At 56.7% G+C, this 17,956-nt stretch overlaps 1 protein-coding gene across 3 annotated transcripts in view; it reads right to left on the bottom strand.

Moving 5' to 3' along the window:
• The window catches only part of Kdm4b (lysine demethylase 4B), an 80,203-nt gene that overhangs the window by 6,204 nt on the left and 56,043 nt on the right, over positions 1-17,956 (bottom strand). The window contains exons 10-19 of one of the 3 annotated variants that reach the window (XM_050125164.1): positions 12,383-12,579; positions 7,734-7,835; positions 7,411-7,577; positions 3,724-4,112; positions 3,422-3,542; positions 1,733-1,911; positions 1,445-1,661; positions 972-1,048; positions 749-804; positions 415-523 (exon numbers count right to left, since the gene is read on the bottom strand). In XM_050125164.1, the coding sequence (XP_049981121.1) occupies positions 415-523; positions 749-804; positions 972-1,048; positions 1,445-1,661; positions 1,733-1,911; positions 3,422-3,542; positions 3,724-4,112; positions 7,411-7,577; positions 7,734-7,835; positions 12,383-12,579 (1,614 nt within the window). The remainder of the gene's footprint in view (positions 1-414; positions 524-748; positions 805-971; positions 1,049-1,444; positions 1,662-1,732; positions 1,912-3,421; positions 3,543-3,723; positions 4,113-7,410; positions 7,578-7,733; positions 7,836-12,382; positions 12,580-17,956) is intronic. The other 2 variants (XM_050125165.1, XM_050125166.1) reach the window with 2 other exon arrangements.

Here is a 17,956-nt window from a genome sequence, read left to right as displayed (position 1 = left end):
CACAGTGGAGGAAGATGAAGCTTGGGACATCTCTCTATGGGAGCTAGGAGTCACAGCATAGGACAAGGCTCCTCTTTCCCAAGTCACAGAAGGCAAGCACTGTAGAGGGCAGGTTGGGCAGGGGGAAGGCTGGAGCTGCCAGGGCCTGCTGGGACAGCTCTCATGCAGTGCCAGCACGCTGAACTCGGGCACTAATAGCAGCTGGAAGTATCTGTAGAGAGACCGGGGCTGCCTGGCTGAACCTGGGGGTAGGTTCTCACCTCTGTGCCCTGTGCACTGCACAGAGCCCCCCACCCTGCCACAGAGCTATGGGTTTGGAGACATGACCGTCCTAGGACAGGCTGGGGCTATCCTCCCAGGGTCTCTTAGTTCACCCCAGGACTAAAGCTGGCGGACACAGCCTTGAGGACCTACCAGTTTCCATCGCTGCTCAGGGATGGCACTGACATCCACGGGGTTGCGTTCAATCACATTCAGGAACCGTACCTCGGGGACTGCAATGGCGCAGATCACGTGAATCCACCTGAGAGGTTAGGGCAGGGTTACAAGTGCACTGCTGGTGGTTCCAGGCTATCCCCAAGGAGCCAGCCAGGCCAGGTTGTGGAGGGGTGGGGAGGGGAGGTTTATAAGCATTCAGGACACTGCTCCCTTCATGTTGGATACCCTGTCTCTCTCTCTCCGACCTTCATGGAAGCTGAGCAGGGAGGCAAGAGAGTGACAATCACACAGGGCAAGGCAGAGCACACACCTGTGCTCCGTGGTCGTCTGCAGTGCTCCCCCCCGGATGTTGCACAAACAGCATTCCTGAGGGACAGATTAACATGGTAAGGTGCAGTCACCTCCATCCAAGGAACATCCTAGGGATAGCTAGTGTCAAGCCCCAGCCTCAGCATAGCTAAGATCAGGACCACTGGCCCTTGGAGGCCTAGGCCCTCCCAGGCTTTAGGCGCCAGCCAGTACAGGTAAGTTACCGCAGTCCAGGCATGGGCCGCACACCGGGAGCATGTCCAGCCCTCCTTGGCCAGCTCAGGCCGGACACCGTAGCAACCTGGAAGACAGTAGAGTGCTGGGACCAGACAGAATCTGTCACCTGAACACATGCAGCCCCCCTCACACCTGCAACCCTCCACACCTGCAACTTTCTACACCTGCAGCCCTCCACACCTGTAGCCCTCCCCACCTGCAACTCTCCCCACACATCTGCAGCTCTCCACACCTGCAGCCCTCCACACCTGCAGCTCTCCCCACTTGCAGCCCTCCCCCCAAATCTACAGCTCTCTACACCTGCAGCCCCCCACACCTGCTGCCCCTCCCATACACTGTACAGTGTAGCCTCCTGAGCCAGAACCCTGGACAGTGCCCCTCAAACTCAAAATGCACTGTGTCCAAAAAGTACTCCAAGCCCCCAGAGTCCTTCACACCAAGATGGCTGTGGAACACTCACTGGCATGGACCTGCAGACAGCAGTGAGCACAGGAAATGAGTGGGCTTGTACCATCCTCGCCGACGTAGGAGTTAGCAGGCAGCGGCTCCGTGTTCTCCCCACTCGAAGTGAAGCACATCTCAGGGATCAGTGGCCGTGTCCTCTGGCCACTTTTGGAGGGTGGCTGGACAGCACTGTCCCCTGGAGCAGCTGGGACCTCTCGCTCTGTCTGTACCGACTGCAGAGGCATGGACATCAGGAGGTGACAGAGGGCCCCATACCCAGCGCAGGGCCAAGCAGGCAGCTCACCTGGCTGTAGGGGTAGAAGAGGGTACAGATGGCGCAGTAGGGCTCGTTGAGGGCAGCTGCCGCATTGAACTTCCTCTCAGCTTGGAAGCTGGCTGCCTTGTTCTTCCACTGCAGCGAAAGTAGGGACTTCAAGGCCTCAGGGTCACTGACATCGTCCTCTCCTGAGAATGGGAAGGCTTCTGTGACGGATGGAGGGACTTGGGTTGGAAGACAAGGCCCCAGCAGAGCATCACTCCACTGGTCCTCTGTCTGAGCAGCCCTGGCTGGTACTCGGCAGTCTGCATTTCTTTTCTTTTTTTTTTTTTTTTTTTTTTAACTTATTTTATTTCTATTATTTTATGTTCATTGGTATGAGGATCAGATGCCCTGGAACTGGAGTTACAGACAGCTGTGAGCTGCCATGTGGGTGCTGAGACTTGAACTCAGGTCCTCTGGAAGAGCAGCCAGTGCTCTTAACCCCTGAGCCATCTCTCCAGCCCCCAGTCTGCATTTCTTGCAGGGAGCGGGGGCTGATTTCCCTCCACGGTCTCCCCAGGGCCTAACCTAAAGCCTAGACACCAAACATGCCACCCTCAGACACATCCTCGAGTGTAAAGCTGGGCACAATGCTGCCCACCTGCCCGGGAGCCATCTACGTGGCAGCATGGCCATGATGGGCAGGACGGAGGAGGGGCTATGCTAGATTCAGGCCCTGCCACCTGCTAAGAGACACAGGGCATGGAGCTGGGGGAGATTTGCCTGCCCAGAACTCTCAAGAGAGCCTTCTGGGAAGAGTTCAGTAGGGAGCCAAGAGCCTGGGGCCTGGTTTCCACTGTTCCCCAGATTCTTGTGACTCCTGTAGGGAGGTCTTGAGGTCCTGGGTACTTCCAGAACCATGCTGCTAGCACAGTAAGGCCTTGGGTGGAGGAGCTGCCACTGGCTCTCAGACTCTGCCAACAGTTTTAAGGAGGAACTGAAACCCATCAGGGCCCGCACACACTGCCACTGCCCTGCTGGCCAGCAGAGACCCATATGCCCAAGGCCCTGGGGTACCACCTGCATTCACCAGTGCCCCCCCCAGCCACACTCTAAGCGTTTGCACCGTGTCTGGGGACACTCTAGATATCTAGTTCTGCAAGCGCTGATGAAGCTCCTGTGCAGAAGTGAGGGTACAGCCCTGGGACAGAGGAGCTGCTGCCAGAGCCTAACATCAAGGCCCCAAACCACGACCTGCGCACCGTACCCTCTGCCATCACAGCCTGCATGCCGCACCCTCGGCACAAGGTGCTAGCACCACGCCTCAGCCGCCTGTCTCAGACCCTGAATGCTGCAGCCCATTGCTGGGATGGGGAGTGGAATTATGGCCCTGGTTGGAGATGGCTGTGATCTAGGCCCTCCCTGGTCACATGACATTTGAGGCACTAGGTCCCGGCAAGTGACTGGTTGAAAGGTGGGGTCAGGTGGAGGTCCTATAGGCCACAAAGAACTGGGGTGGTTAAAGGTGTGTTAAGTGTGAGCAGCTGGGTCCCTGCAGAGGTGAAGGGGCAGGGAATTCTGTGGTCTCTCACAGCATGGTGACGAGGGTGCCACGTTGTAGGAGGACCTGACCCCAAGGGACTGGATGGGTGGGCACTGGCACCTGTGCAGAGGGGCTGGCCAGGTCCCCATGCAGGTGGGAGGAAAGTGGCATGGTGGCGGGGTCTTGCTCACCTTCATCACTCGAAGCCTCCTGTTTAACCACAGACAGTGGGGACCGTGTAGGTGGACGACCCAACGGGTGACGCCGGCTTTTTTTGATTTCTACCTTCAGCTTAGAGAAGGAGGATGGTGCCTGAAACACACAGCACCATGGAATGCTGGACCCTGTCACCCACAGCATGCACACATGCACTCACAACCACGCCTGTCACCCACGACACACACTGACTCCAGCTGCCACCCTAGCATTCATATGCCACACACAGCTGTGTGGGCAGAGCCACAAAAGCACCTGGTGGCCATTAATCACCCACCTGTGCATCACCAGCTTGGGCCTGGCTTTCGTCTTCGGGTCCCAGCTCCATGGGTGCCAACTGCGGGTGGGCAGTGCGCTCCCTGTCCCCATCTGCGGTGTTGGTGTGTGGAAGCACATACAGCATTGGGATGATGGGCCGCGGCCGCACCTCTGCCTCCTCACCTGGTGCCCCAGGAGGCACCACATTGAGGGGTGCTGGTGGAGGGCCCCCCTCTGCGGCCATGGGGCCCATGGCCGGCACCGGAGACTTGGGTGGGGGCTGTGATCTTAGGACTTCCTCAGTGGGTAATAGGGCTGGTGGGGAGGGTGGCAACAGGGGTGACAGGGGGTTGGGGGTCTTCTTCTTGCTCCGGGCCTTGGTTGGTCGGGGTTTGCCTCTGCCATCCTCTGGGGGAGAGAACGCATCATTCAGAACCAAAGGAATCAGATGGAAGCAGGAGACCATGCTCTGTGGTGAGAGCACAGTTGGCTGTGGACTCAGGATCCCCAAAGCCTGGGTAAGTTCAGCCTCCAAAAGTGACCAATACTGGGCCACTGCACTTAAAGAGATTACTGAGCTGGTGCTGAACTGCAACCTGCCACCCCAGCACTCTGGGCACCCTTGTCTAAAGAAAAGACAGAAAGAAAGAAGAGGGAGGGAAGGAGGGGAAGCCTGGGTTTTCAGGAAGTGGCTGTGAACATATCTGTCCCAAGTCATGGGCTCCTGCCAGCCCAGCACAGGTGTGGGGAGGAGTAGACTTGTACAGTTGGTGCAGACAACATGAGGGACCCAGCAGCAGATGGGCCTGAGTGTTAGAGACAGTTCCTGACAGGGGACATGAAGATGGGACTTGTCTTGGTGGGACTTCAGTTTGGTGCCATGATGGCTGTACAGCACATCACTTAACCAGGGACAGGTGACGAGGACAGAGTGATCAGGGGCTGGTCACTTGTACCAAGTTCTCCAGAGGACCCCACCTGACGTGTGCCTAGCTCCCAGGGCTAAGATGTCACTTAAGGGATTCACGGGATTATATCCTGCTGTGAGTGGCCTGGGCGCCACTCGAGTTTTAAGAGCCCTAGACTGAGTGGCTCGTGGGTAACAGCTATACCCCAGGCTTGGAAGCTGACACCTGTGCTGTCCAGGCAGGCTGCTGATGGGAGAGGATGCACACTGGAGTATCATACCCTCACACCCTCCAAGGGCAAGGCTCACTAGCCTGTATGGCAGCGTGCACTCTGCTGGGTCTCTAGTGCGTTAGATAGCACAGCCAACCCCTAAGACACTCAGTTCCCCAAGCTGCAATGAGATACAGGTAGGAACAGGTAGGGTGTTGCCCAGCCCCCAGACAACAGACCCCATTAACTTCCATACTGGAGTTGCTGTGGTCACCAAGGACCAGGATGAACCCCGACAGGATGTGTTCTTGGACCCAAGGAAGGATGTCAAGTGTAACCTCAGGAGTCTGTTCCTATGACCATGGCAGCTGCTGTGGAGTGACCATGTTGAACCTGGCATGGTGAACCTTCACAGCCCTTGGTGCTGGACTACAGGATCCTGCCCTAGTTTTCTTATGACCAACAACGGCTGTGGATCCTTGGCATCTCCAGGCTCTGTATGGCCATGGGATAGCCCGGAGCCCTTATCAGGAGAAGGCCAACAAGGGCACCTCAAAGCCCACTGCCTCACCACAGACTCACGATGGCTACATCAGTGGGAACACACCTGCTTGGGGGTCAAGAAGAGAAGGACTGTCACAGTCTGGTCCCTCTGGAGTGTTGGGGTGAGCAGTCTGGTGGAGAGGTCCTTCAGGGGTGGCTGGGAGCTATGGCCTGGTGTCCCAACATGCCCAGCCTGGCTGGTTGAAAGTCACAGGCCACAGGAGGCCAAAGGGTATGGTAGGCCACACCTCTACAGGTGTGTGCTCTGCTCTAGCTACTGAGCCTGACACACCTGGAGGGCAGTGCTTTCTAGCGCAGCTGACCCGGAACTGGACAGTCACAACCCAGCTGAGGAGCTGGGGATCCCAACCCCTCACCTGCTGATGCCCCCTCAGACAGGCTATGATTGGGTGCCCCACTCAGTGCCCAGCACCCCGTCCTGAAAGCAAGGCCATGCTGAACACCATCCACGCGTTCCACAGTAAAATGTCACCTATCACAGGACAGATGCTCTTTCTGCTTTATGAGGACTTAAGGTCAAGGAGAATCTTTAAATCAGAGGTGTGAAAGCTTTCAAAGACAGCCACACCCTGCCCTGGTGCCTGGGGCCACGAACCTCCCACAGCAGAAGGGAATCCTTAGAAAGGTTTAAGGATTCTGAGGCCACCACAGGATCCTCAGAGGAAGCAGGATGAGAAGTAGAAATTGGGGAATGCCACATTGTTAGGTGGGTCAAGGGGATCCTCCTCACACCATACTCAGGAAGGGGGAGCACCTGACACCAGATCCACAGGGAACAGACATCAGTAACTGGTCATATGGCTCTGGGGCTCACATGCCAGTGTGGAGGTGGAAGCAGGGAGCTCAGGCTAGTCCTGCAGCTTCTCTGTGTAATTGTGGCTGCTGGCATCATTCCAGCCCTCAGCTTCTGCAGATCCACATGCAACCATGGCAATCACACACAATCCAGAAGGGCGCAGGGATGTCACAGAGCCCTCACGCCTGTAGCCTCCTGCAGTTCCCAGTTTCTACAATAGCTGGCTCTTGTCCTTACTCTCAGTGGGGAGGAGAGTGCAGGGCCTTATGCATGCCAGCGGGTACCTCACCGCCTTGCTCCAGCTGTGCTCAACCGTCTAACTGGAAGCCCCCCCCCTGGATATGTGGCCGTCAGTTTCTTCTTGTCAGCCTTAATTTGCTGTGTAGCTACTTCTGGCTGGTTCTTATTGGCTGGTGTGAGCTGCTGCCCACCAGTACCTCACTCATCCACAGTGCCTGCAGGGCCTAAGTCCACAGCCCATGGACCACTCTGTCTGTGGTCACATCACACTGTGGTCACCCTGCTTTCTGGGCTGGAAGACCCTGTCATGGTGTGCAGTGGATGGGTCTCTGTAACTCTCTGCTGTGGGACAATGGTCTTGTACCCTTAAACGTTTGTCAGTTGTACTGGTTTAATAAAATGCTGACTGGTCAGTTGCCAGGCAGGAAGCATAGGTGGGGTGATCAGAAAAGGAGAATTCTGGGAAGAGGAAAGGCTCAGTCTGCAGCTGTCACCCAGACACAGAGGAAGCAAGATGAGAATGCCTCACTGATAAAAGGTACCAAGCCATGTGGCTAACATGCGTCAATAAGAAGCTCGAGCTAATTGGCCAACCAGTTTATGATTAATGTATACCTCTGTGTGTTTCTTTGGGACTGAAGGGCTGTGGGACCTGGTGGGACAGAAATCTGTCAATGACTCTCCCGAGCAGTCAGTAGGAATCTGAGACACTGTGTTGATGCATTCCAGTCCCTGCCTCACATTCCAAAAAGGCCACAGAGGGAAGCCCTTCCCTACGTTGGTGGAAGCCAGTGGTAGGGATGAGGCAGAGTATGTAGGGCAGGAGAGCTGGGACACTCAGTGCCAGATTGCAGCTCAAGGTTCCCATGTGCACAGGTGCCTGCACCACTGTGCTGCCTCCCTGGGCCGTGTCCAGGCCAGCAGGAACAAAATGCCAAAAAACAGCTGCAGGGACCCAAATCCAGGCTGCAGGCATCCAGCACTGACCTTCCAGGCCCTCAGCCTCGGGACCCTGTGAGGGCAACAGCTCCTCTTCCTCATCCTCGTCCTCAGGAGTGGCCTCCTCTCGAGAACAGCCCCCAGGCTCATCCAGACCAGGAGACTTGGAGTCTTCAGGCTTGGACTTCTTGGGCTGGCTCCGTCTCCGGTGTGACCTGAGGGAGGGCACTGGTCAGGCAGCAGGGGAAATGGAAGCTGCGGTAGTCCAGGGTGGGCAAGAAGGAGGGCCAGGGAGGAGCAGGGCTGGGGTGAAGCAGGCGATGGCAGCGCAGGATGGGCAGGACACTGTGGGCTGGAAGGAGGTCACTTACGCTGGCCCTGGCCTCCTGGTCGGCTCCCGCCTCCTCTCTAGACTCGGCCTCCTCTCCTCCTCAGCCTTTCTCCAGGGTCTGCTCTCCTTCACACTAATTGGTCTAGAATGTAAATTCCAGGGTTTTCCTCTGGCTCGGGGGCCCTCTCTACAGCCCTGCACACAGGGCTCTTAGGACCCATGCCCAGCCTGAGCACAGTAGCGTACCACCTTCATGTTGACAGCAAGGATGGCCCTTGGCGCCAAACTGGCCTTGCTGAATGAAGAGCTAGGGTGAGCATGTGGAGCAAGGGCAGAGGCAAGACCCCCCCCCCCCAGCACCTGAAGCTGCTTAGACTCACAGGGAGAATGATTTCCTGCAAATCTGTGCCCTGGGGTCCCCAAGCCAATAGCCCTCACCCACCACAGCCTCTCAGTGGCCCAGAGCTCGCAATGCCCAGCTCTAGGTGGTGGCTTCTGTGACTCTACCATGGCCTGCCCTCCTTTCCCTCACTCCTGTGGCTGAAACACCCCCTGACCAGGGCAGGACCCCTCAATGAATGTGTGAGCCCCACAAAGATGACCAGCAGGCAAGCAGGTGGCATTCCAAGGAGGGACAGACAAGGTGTGCATGGGCAGTGGCTGCAGGACAGGCAGGGGGGGGGGCGGGCAGGGGGCAGGAAGCACTGACGGAGAGGAGAGAGGCTGGAGACACGGGGCCTTAGATCCAGAGACACACACCCTTCTGCTCTGGGTGGGCAGCCCCAGCAATGGGGTGACTTGGAAACACCGAGTCAGGAAGGAAGCGTGGTGGCTCAGACTGTAACTGTTGTCCCCAGGGTTTAGGGCTGCTCCTGGTAGCGCCCAGTTCAGATAGCACTCATGGCCTGCCATCAACTCACTGGGCCACAGCTTCAATCACTGTCCTGACCCCACTGGAGGCTACCCTTGCACAGCTGACTGGGACACCCCAGGCCTCACACCACACTCTTTACAACTAAGCAGGCACAGCAGCCTGCTTAGTTCCCACAGCCACGGTACTCAAGGTTCCAGGAAATGGGACCTCAGTCCACCTGTGCCATACACAGGGACTCAGGACTCAGATGTGTGCTGCACTTCTCCAGAGCAGGGAGGGCACTGTATACCAAAGAATAGCCATGCTGTATTAGGAAAACAAGCTGGGATCCAGCCCTGTGTCAGCCGTCACATCCCTCATTGACGCCTCTCCCACCAGGCCGGATGGATACACACAGATGTAGCCACCCTTCGGCGGCAGCCACAGCGTGCCCTCGCATTTTGTGACCCTGAGCTGGGGCACAGCCCTTCTTTTTGGCATCTCCAGGTACTCTGGCCCCATCCTAAACTCCTAAGTGGCATGTCCCTGGCTCCACGGTGGTGACCTTGGCACCCCTGTCCCTGTTACAGATAGCCTTTAGACGTGCTACAGCTCTCAGGGTTTGCCCTTGTGCTGGGCTGACGTGCACTGTGGAGCTGCAAGCCTGACTGACTGCCTGCTGGACAGCTGCAGCCTTTAGCCTGACACCAGGTTCTCTCTGGAAGTTCCAGGTGCCACCTGCTGAATCCCGGTGAGGGACCCATGGGTGTGTTCTCCATCATGGGTGGTCATCACCCGGCCACAGGACCAGGATGCACACGGTCACTGCTGCACGTGTCTTTGCTTCTCTCAGAACTCCCTGGAGGCTGGGTATGGCTTTCAGCACCTTCTGTCTCCCGCTGTTCCTGCATTTCCCTGCAGCATCCTGGGCCAGGTGTGCTGGCTCTTCCTGTCCCTGCTCTTCTCCCATATGCTATGGTAGCTTTGGAATCTTTCTGAAGTCTGTATCTATAGCATCCTGGCCTCTGGCCTTGTTTTGAGCTGGCATTAAGGATGTACTGGAAGGTGGGAAAGGGGCTTGCTGAGGGTGATGGCAGGTGGAGGTCGGGTGGCTTCAGGGAAGACCATTGTTAGGATCAGATCCACTAGATGGGTCCTGTACCGAAGAGGCCAGTCCTGTGCCATGAGGCAAGTGGTGTGTCCCAGGGAGTAGGCCTGGCTATGGGAGCTTCTCCACCAGGGCTCCCACTGGCCTATGCAGCCTGGGCCTGCTTGAAAGGCCTCCTGCTGCCCTGTCGAGGTCTGAGCTGTGCAGCTGCTCCTGCAGTCCTGCCCTCTCCCCACCCTGCGGGATCAGAACATGGCTGGAAATCGATGTCAGATTTCAGAAGTCAAGTGTTGGCATGTGAACGACACAAACTCTTCCGAGATGAAAGCAGGTACCCTTGGACTTGAGTGAAGGGTGACGAGGAAGCCTACAGCCTTCGCTGAGAGGCAGGATACACACAGAGAGATGACAGCTGCAGACACATGGTGACCTGTGCCCACAAAGCAGCTAGGAGACCACCTGCAGGCTCTAGTTTCCCCAATATGTCCTGTTCCTGCCACTAAGGCAGACCTATGAGTATTTAAGATATCCCCTGGGAAGCTGTGGTACATTCTGGGGTTCAGGAGACTTTCATGAAGCCCTGGGTGTGAGTGCCGTGGGTCATGGGCCAACTCTGGTGTTGAGGTCAGTAGGCTGAGGTGTCACACCGCCAGCACTAACACCTCCTGATCCCCACATGTCCACAGCAGGCCAGGTTGGCTGAGGACTGTGGCATTGTCTCCTGGTGGTCACCCATAAAAGGGGTAGAGTCCGCCCACCTGTTAAGCTGCTGCAGGAGACTGGAAATGGGGACAGGGTGGGCACAAGACAGCCTGAGCTTAGGCCTGTGCTGAGAAGGCCCCATGTAGACATGCAGGAATACAAAAGGGTAGTTCTTGTAGTGAGGAACCTCTGACAGGTAGAGTTATGGGAACCTCTGACAGGTAATGTTATAGCCAGGACACTGCCCAGAAGGCAGAGGTCAGGGGCGTTCTTAGTTCCTGTCAACAACAGTAGCCCCAGATCCTGGTGTGTCAGGGAGAGAGATGCTCTGACCCCACTCAGAACTCCTGACATGCCTCAGTTTCCCTAAGGAAGTCCAGCATGCAGCCAAGGCACACCCGGGAGAAGCTGGGCACACGTTCATTGCAATCCCAGCCCCATGTGCCTTGGACCTTGAAAGCACGGCAAATGGCCTCCCACCGAGGCCAGGGACTTCAGAAGAAACAAACAGCTCTGGCCTTGTGCATTTTAACAGCTTTAAAGGAAATTGTGTCCTTGGGGGCAGGCTTCATCTGCTACTCAGCCACTGCCGCATTAGCATGGCTTCCAGAGTGAGAAGATGGGATGCCCCTGATGGGAGGGAGCCTGTGAGATCCCATGGGCCACTTCCTCTGACCATAGGGCCCCATCTCTGGATGGCCCTGGTGTCACTGTGGTTCTGGAATGTGGTGCCTATTTACTGGTTGTCTGCTCAGCTGACCCATAAGCCCAGACACTGAGCACCAATCATGTGAAACCACCCAGAATCCTGCAGGCTGTCACCTGATTGCTGGGTGCTACAGAATGTTGGGGAGCATAGACTGCTCTCCAGAGAGGAGGACACAGAGCAGGAAGTGAGGGTAAGACTGCAGTGCACAGGCAGAGGCATCTGAGAGGACGCAAGGAAAGGCTGCAGGCCACAGGTCACTGTCCAGACACAGGCCCATGACTTGTCTGGAGAGCAGTACCCCAGCCCAGGGCTAAGGTAGTAGTGACCTCAAGCTTTTCAGGAGTGGAAGGTAGCAGGTTGGTCACAGCACAGCCAATGCAGGGTGCAGCTGCAGCTGGTTCCAGAGGATGCCATGGATTCTGTAGCATTCGGAAGCCACTGGGATCCTAACAGCTGTGTCTACAGGCCAAGGTAGCAGCTGTGTTCCTAGGTAAAGTCTTGTCAACAGTGGTGGTTCCATAAACTGGCCTGCCTGAGAACAGAATTCTTGGGCCTCCCTGGCTCTTCACAGATAGACAGCTGAGTTCCATGCAGCCCCTATCAGAAGTTCAAATCCCTGAAGGGCTGCCGGAGGCAAGGAATAAGATGGATACCCTGGAGTGAGGGACTGGGCCCAGCTGGACAGGCCTCCCTCTTAGACAAAGGAGTCATGTATTTTTAGCTAGCTCTTACATTTTAAATTAACCCATTTCTATTATTTGTATTTTGCCACGAGGCTTGTGGCCTACTGGCAAAGTTTTGCCGGGCTCTGCTGGAGGCCTCTGTCTCCTGTGGCAGCTACATGGCTTCTTACTCTGCCTACTCTCTTTCTACATCTCTGTTTTGATTTCCTGCCTGGCTTTACTCTGTTAAGCCATTGGCCAAAAGCAGCTTTATTCATTAACCAATAAAAGCAACACATAAACAGAAGGACACCCACACCAGTCAAGCTCCTTCCCAACCCTGCTACTGTACTACCAATGCTAAAGGCCACACAGTGCTCAAGGTTGTAGCAGCCCTGCCCAGGTTCCCAGTCACAGGTGACCACATTACTATAAGAAGCAGGCCAGGAGGGTCCAGTAATCCTTAGGAGCATGGCGTCTGGTATGGGCTTTTGGGAGGGGACCTGCCGGCTCTCAGAGCTGCAAGGGTGCCAAGTTTATGTCACCAGGGGAAGCAGCAGTGAGCTGTTCATTTGGATGTCCAAACGAAGTGGAAACGAGAGAGAGAGAGAGGGGGGGGGGAGGAGGAGGAGGAGGAGCAAGAGGAGACACTCACCTGCGCAAGAGCTTAGCCTTCAGTGAGGCGCGAGAGGCACTCCAGGAGCTCAGCTCAGGGCTGCTAAGGGCTGTGGGCCGAGTATGGTCCAGCACCGTGAGGTCACGGCCCTGCTTCCACTGCTCATAGCGTTCAGGCTGCAGGATGCGTACAAACACGTCCATGGAGATCTTGACCATGTCTTTGCGACATGTGCACTGTGGGGACACAGCAGGCACTGAGTCTCTGGCAAGGTCCCTGGCTCCTACACTACAGACAACTTGGTGAGGATGGGACTGCTAGCCAGTGCCTTCCTGGCCCGACCACAGGCAGGCCAGGCCGGAGAGATGACCCGTCAGTAAGTGGATGCCCAGTCTTGTCCACCAAGAAGTGAAGAAAAGTAGATACAGACCATTTCCAGAGGGCAACATGGTCCTACAGATCAACCACCCAGGACCAGGCAGTCTGGGTGTCATCCAGAAGGGCCTAGAAGTCGCAAGGTGGGGCTTGTACAGAACCAAAGCAAGGAATGGCAAATCCAGACAGTCACAGAGTGCAGCCAGGGCCTGTGCTCACTACCCAAGCTGAACACTGCCGAGCCAGCCCACTCCCAGCTTAGTGGATACAAGCTGTGCAGAGCAGAGCATTGGCCGGGGGCCACTGCGGACACGGCTTTGTGCGCCCATTCCACAGCAGGTGGGGAAACAGAGGTAAGGAGAGTGCAGCCCAGTATCCCTATCCTGCTGACGATGGCAAGAGTGGCCTAGGACATGAGGAAACATCTGGTGGCTCCCGCCCCTTTTTGCTGGGGCTGGGGTGGGAGGCTTGGGATCTGCCTTGGCTGAGAGAGAGGGAGTATTTATGGCTGAGCCACTCCTGGCAAACACGACTTGCTTAATGGGAATGTGCAGGACAGTGGTTGTGCAGGACTTGGCCGGTCAGGAGTGGCCACAGATGGTGCCCATGTTACACATTCCTGGGCCTGGCCTCCCCAAGCCTCCATCAACTGCAGATTAAGGGATCTGTGCCAAGTGGCTCAGCCATCACTTTGCCGTCAGTAATTAGCAAAAGCACCTGAGTTCTCCCACGAGGACCACAGACACTGCCGCAGCCAGCATCGGCTCCATGGCCAGCACCAGCAGCCAGGACAGAGCTGCCAGCACAGGCTGGCCTTGCAGGGAAGTGCCTTTCACAAACTCCATATGGGCTCTGTAGATCTGGGGAGTGTGGGCCCAGAAGCAATGTGTGGAGGCAAGGAGCTGGGTCTGGGAACCAAAGGTGGCAGGGTGGCCTGAGGCTCAGCCACAGGGAGGGCCCACTCCGAGGCCCAGGAGGCGTCCCCTGGGCTCTGCATCTGGTCCTAGTGGCTTAGCCGTCAGCACAGGAGATGGCAGAAGGCTGTCCACAAAAAAAGTCACTCCGCAGAGGAACAAAGTCCATCTGTGCAGAGGGTCTCTGCTCAGGGCTAGGTGTCACCTGGGGAGTGGTAGAGCAATGTCACCCTGAACTATAAAGAAGGAAAGCGGTGGGGCCACCAACTTCAGTCCATTCCAGAGCAAGGTGGGGCCTAGGACTCCATCACCTCCTGGGGACAGAAGTGACCTAAAGGCTACCTACCAATGCACTTTAGGCTCCCTGCTTGGTGAGCAGTTGTCACCTAGTCACCATATTGCCACCTGGGATTCTGGGTTTGCCACAGCCTGTCGGGGCCCAAACTCAGCTCCTGCACCGCCCTGCACTCCTGTGCCTTGGCAACCAGAGCTCCAACAGAGTCCTCAGTGACACCACACTCCACAGGAGCCCCTGCTCACTGAAGTCTGCTAAGAACCTTCCAGAGCCTGAGGCAAAGGCACCTACCTGGAGCAGCCCCTCACTTCTACCATCCCTGCAAACCCCTACCAACAGGGCAGTCTTGTAAGTGGCTAAGGTACTCATCCCAGCAGACACAGCATCAGGCCCATCTGTGGGCCTTGCAGCACCTCACAGAGCCAGGGCTCACTTTCAGGGCCGTTGTCTTCCATGGCTCTGGATTCGCGGACTGGAGTCGCACCCCAGCTGCTGGGCTCCACACCCGAGGGTGAGAAAGGAGACAGTGGCCTTCTGCTCTGGTGACTTCCCTAAGGAAGGCTGGGCACGGTCAGGCCAGGGACATTCTCCAACCACTGACCTGGATGTACTGCCTGCCGAGTCTGCCTCAGAGAGGGATTGGGGATTGGGAGGAAAGGCTCCCCGTGTGCCCCTCTTGAGGCTGCCCTGAGTCCTGAGCAGGCGTCTGTCAGAGACCTGGAGAAAGGGCCTAAGCTGAGGTTCAGCTGAGACAGCTGTCACTCATGCATGGTAAGCTGAGGAGTCATGACAGGGTACAGGTTACCATCAGTGTCCCCAGCCTTCTGTCCACCCTGTCACTGCCTGGGACGATCAACACATCAGAAAGGCCCACCCCTGGAGTCCAGGGAATGAGTGAATGGCAGGGCTGCTGCTGTCTATGGCCGTGCAGCATGGTTTGCAGCTTGGATGACTGAGTCCGCCCCCAAGTGAGAATACAGGGACTCTCGGTGCCTGCTGAGGATGTGGCCTGGGTGTTAGGAGTGCAGGATGGAGTCTGGGTGGGTGACCAAAGACCTGCCTGGTTGCCTCACCCAAGTGCAGAGCCCTGAGCCTTGCCCCCCATGCTCCTGGGGCCCAGGATCAGACCCGTGAGCAGATTTTATCTGTGAGCCAAGCATCTCCTCCAGCAGCTGAGGACCGTGAAAGTGTCTCATCTATAGTGGGGGCATGCACACTTTTCCAGGCCCGTGGCACCCCAGCTCCTTCAGAGCTGTGTCAGGCATGGAGGTTCTGCTGCACCCCCCAGAGGTTCCCACTGCCTCACTCAAAACTGGGCTAGGCATACAGTGGTGGGGCCACCCGGGCTCCCAGGATCCTTTGTTGGCTCTGAGCTCTGGTTGGAGGCTGTTCTGTTCTGAGAAGCTGGGTTACACTAGAACTCACTCATGTACAATGGTGAGCTGGGGGAGGCAGCAGCTGGAGAGGAGATGATTAAAACGAGGCTCAATAAAACCACCAACCCGAACAGCATGTGACTACAGGGACCCTCCTGCTCCGCCAGTATGACAGCGACAACTCTCAGTCACGGCAAGGAACCAGGGCGGAACACGGAGCCTGTTTCTGGGTGACTAGCACCTGCTGGGGTTGTGGGCGTGGCATCCCTAAAAAGCACCAGTTCTAAGGGGGACAGAAAATTTGTCCCCAGCTATAGGTGGACACTGCTTTCTTGTTCACCGGATCCTACATCACCCAGCTGATCACCATGGTCACTTGTGGCTGGACATGTTCTGGTCCCACCTCCTGCCCAGGTGTGTACTGCATCCCTTTGACGCAGACAACACAACCTTATGGGATCCCTGCCCACAGGCATCCTATCCCTGCTGGGTGTCCAACATGGCCTCCAAATTCAGAACAAACCCAAACTCCTCCCCAAACAAGAAACGAAGCCAAGTAGTCCACTATCCCCACTTTCCGTGGGGCTCCGGATCCGTCTGAAGATGGGGGTCCCACAGTGTGAACAGGTGAACTCCTGGCCCGGAGTCTAGCAGCAAGGGTAGGGGCACACCAGAGGCTGCAGGCAGGGCACTGCCCACCCCCACTGACCTGATGGAGACTGAGCCTCTGGACCCACGGCTCAGACCTGGGTTGTCAATCCCTAAAGGTGGACTTTGCCAACCATGGCACCATGTCAGCTGGCCGTGGCTACATGCACCCTTTCTCAATGGCACCATGGTCTCCCAGGTCAAAAATATCTTTAAAAAATTAACATAGCCCAGGCTGGCCTTTACTTGGGGCAATCTTCCTGCCTCAGCCTCCTGAGTGTTGGGATGACAGGCCCCAGCAGAGGAAGGCAGGCACGGTGACTGTAAGGGACATTACTGTAGAGTCTTATGCTCGATGCTCCAGCCCGCTAAGGGTTAAGCACAGAGCTCTGGCTGTGGACAGGGCAATTAGGTGCCAGCTCGGTACTGCCTGGTGGGGTCTATGACCCCGAGCAGACATCAGAGGCATGAAGTCTCTCCTGTGGCACTGTACCCATGACAAGATGTACCTCACCCTCCTCTGGGCACAGGGGCCACTTGTCCTAGGTGACATGGGGCACAAGAGACGATGAGCAGGGAGTGGTGGCGCTGGCCTGTCTGTTCTCTCTGCACTGCTCTTTGGCTGGTCCTTTCAGTTCTGGCCTTTTGCAAACCTCAGTGCGGCCACAATAAGCCAATAACTTGGCACTGCCATACTAGGGACCTCCCAAGGCTGCCCCCAGGGGTCTCCTGGGCACATATGTGCTTAGAGACATGACGACTGTGACAGGGAACAAGAGGGAAACCCATTTCACAGATAAATTTATGGCCAGCCCTGTGCACACAGCTCGCCATGGCACAAATCAGAGGTCAGTGAGACATGGTGGCCGCAGCTAACCACGTAGCCTGGGAGACACATCACTGACAGCAGCGAGCATTGCTGGTGGTTCTCACCTCGTCAGTAAACTCAGTGCTCTCTACCCAGTGCCTGCTGCTATCAGCTCACCACAAGGGCATGGTGACACCACAACGAATGGCTACCTCCAGACTCTGACCTCCAACTCCACAGAAGGCCTCCCAGCTCTCATGTCTACTCCCTCGGGTGTGCCTAACATTCCTGGGAGGACTGGCATCCAGCCATAGGAACTGCGAAGGGACAGAAGCCTCTGAGTGTGGAGCCAGAGCCAGGCTCTCAACCCCATCCCTTGTCGCACTGCAGCTGAGCCTGGTGGAGTCCTGGCGAGTCCTGCCCACAGGAGCCTCTTCTGACGTGTGCAGGCCAGGGCTGGGCTTCTCATGCAGTGTGTGGCCTGTGACCAAGAGAGGGCTGACACAGCAGTCAGCGAGGAGCAAGGAGGAGCAAGGCTGTACAGGTGGCACCCCTCCCTGGAGAGCACCTTTGGTTCTCTGCTCCTGACCTAGCCGTGGGAAGGCTGCTTCGGAATGCCAGGGTTGGCAATGTGAGCAGGCAGACTGTGCCATAGGCCCGTACATGTCACCAGGCCTGGAGAACTCTGAGGGGGAGCGCTGACCTGGAACACCCCCAGAGGCTCACCTCCCCCCCACATGTATACATGTCATTGAACAGGCCAGGAACCTGGAGGGCATGCTGGACATGGTGCCTGCTGTGCATCAGTGGCTAAGTCGCTTGGCCTGTCTGTCCTCGTCCGTCAGCCCAGGGCAAGCATGCTAGACAGTGTGCTGGCTTCTTGGAGCCAGGAGTGGTCCTTCTCCATGCGAGCATGGAGAAATGCCTGGACCTGGTGGTACTCACTCTGGCCCCACCAGGCACTAGCAGCCCTGCCCCAAGCTCATTCAAGGCCCTTGCTGTACATGTGGGAGGCAAAGTGATCCAGGTGGGCTGCTGAACTTTCTGGAGTCTTAGCTTTGTTTCATTTTTGCTGAGACAGGGTCATGCTCTGTAGCTCAGGCTGGGACCAAGCTCATGGCAATCCTCCTGCCTTAGCTTCTTCGGTGCTGGGATTCCATGTGAGCACCAGGTACAGCTCTGAAGCTTCTCTGTAAG

The sequence above is a fragment of the Alexandromys fortis genome, unplaced genomic scaffold, assembly GCF_014885135.2.
Source record: "Alexandromys fortis isolate MF-2015 unplaced genomic scaffold, M_Fortis_MF-2015_v1.1 scaffold_243, whole genome shotgun sequence".
Lineage (NCBI taxonomy): Eukaryota > Metazoa > Chordata > Mammalia > Rodentia > Cricetidae > Alexandromys > Alexandromys fortis.
This window is presented reverse-complemented; position numbering and strand designations above follow the sequence as displayed.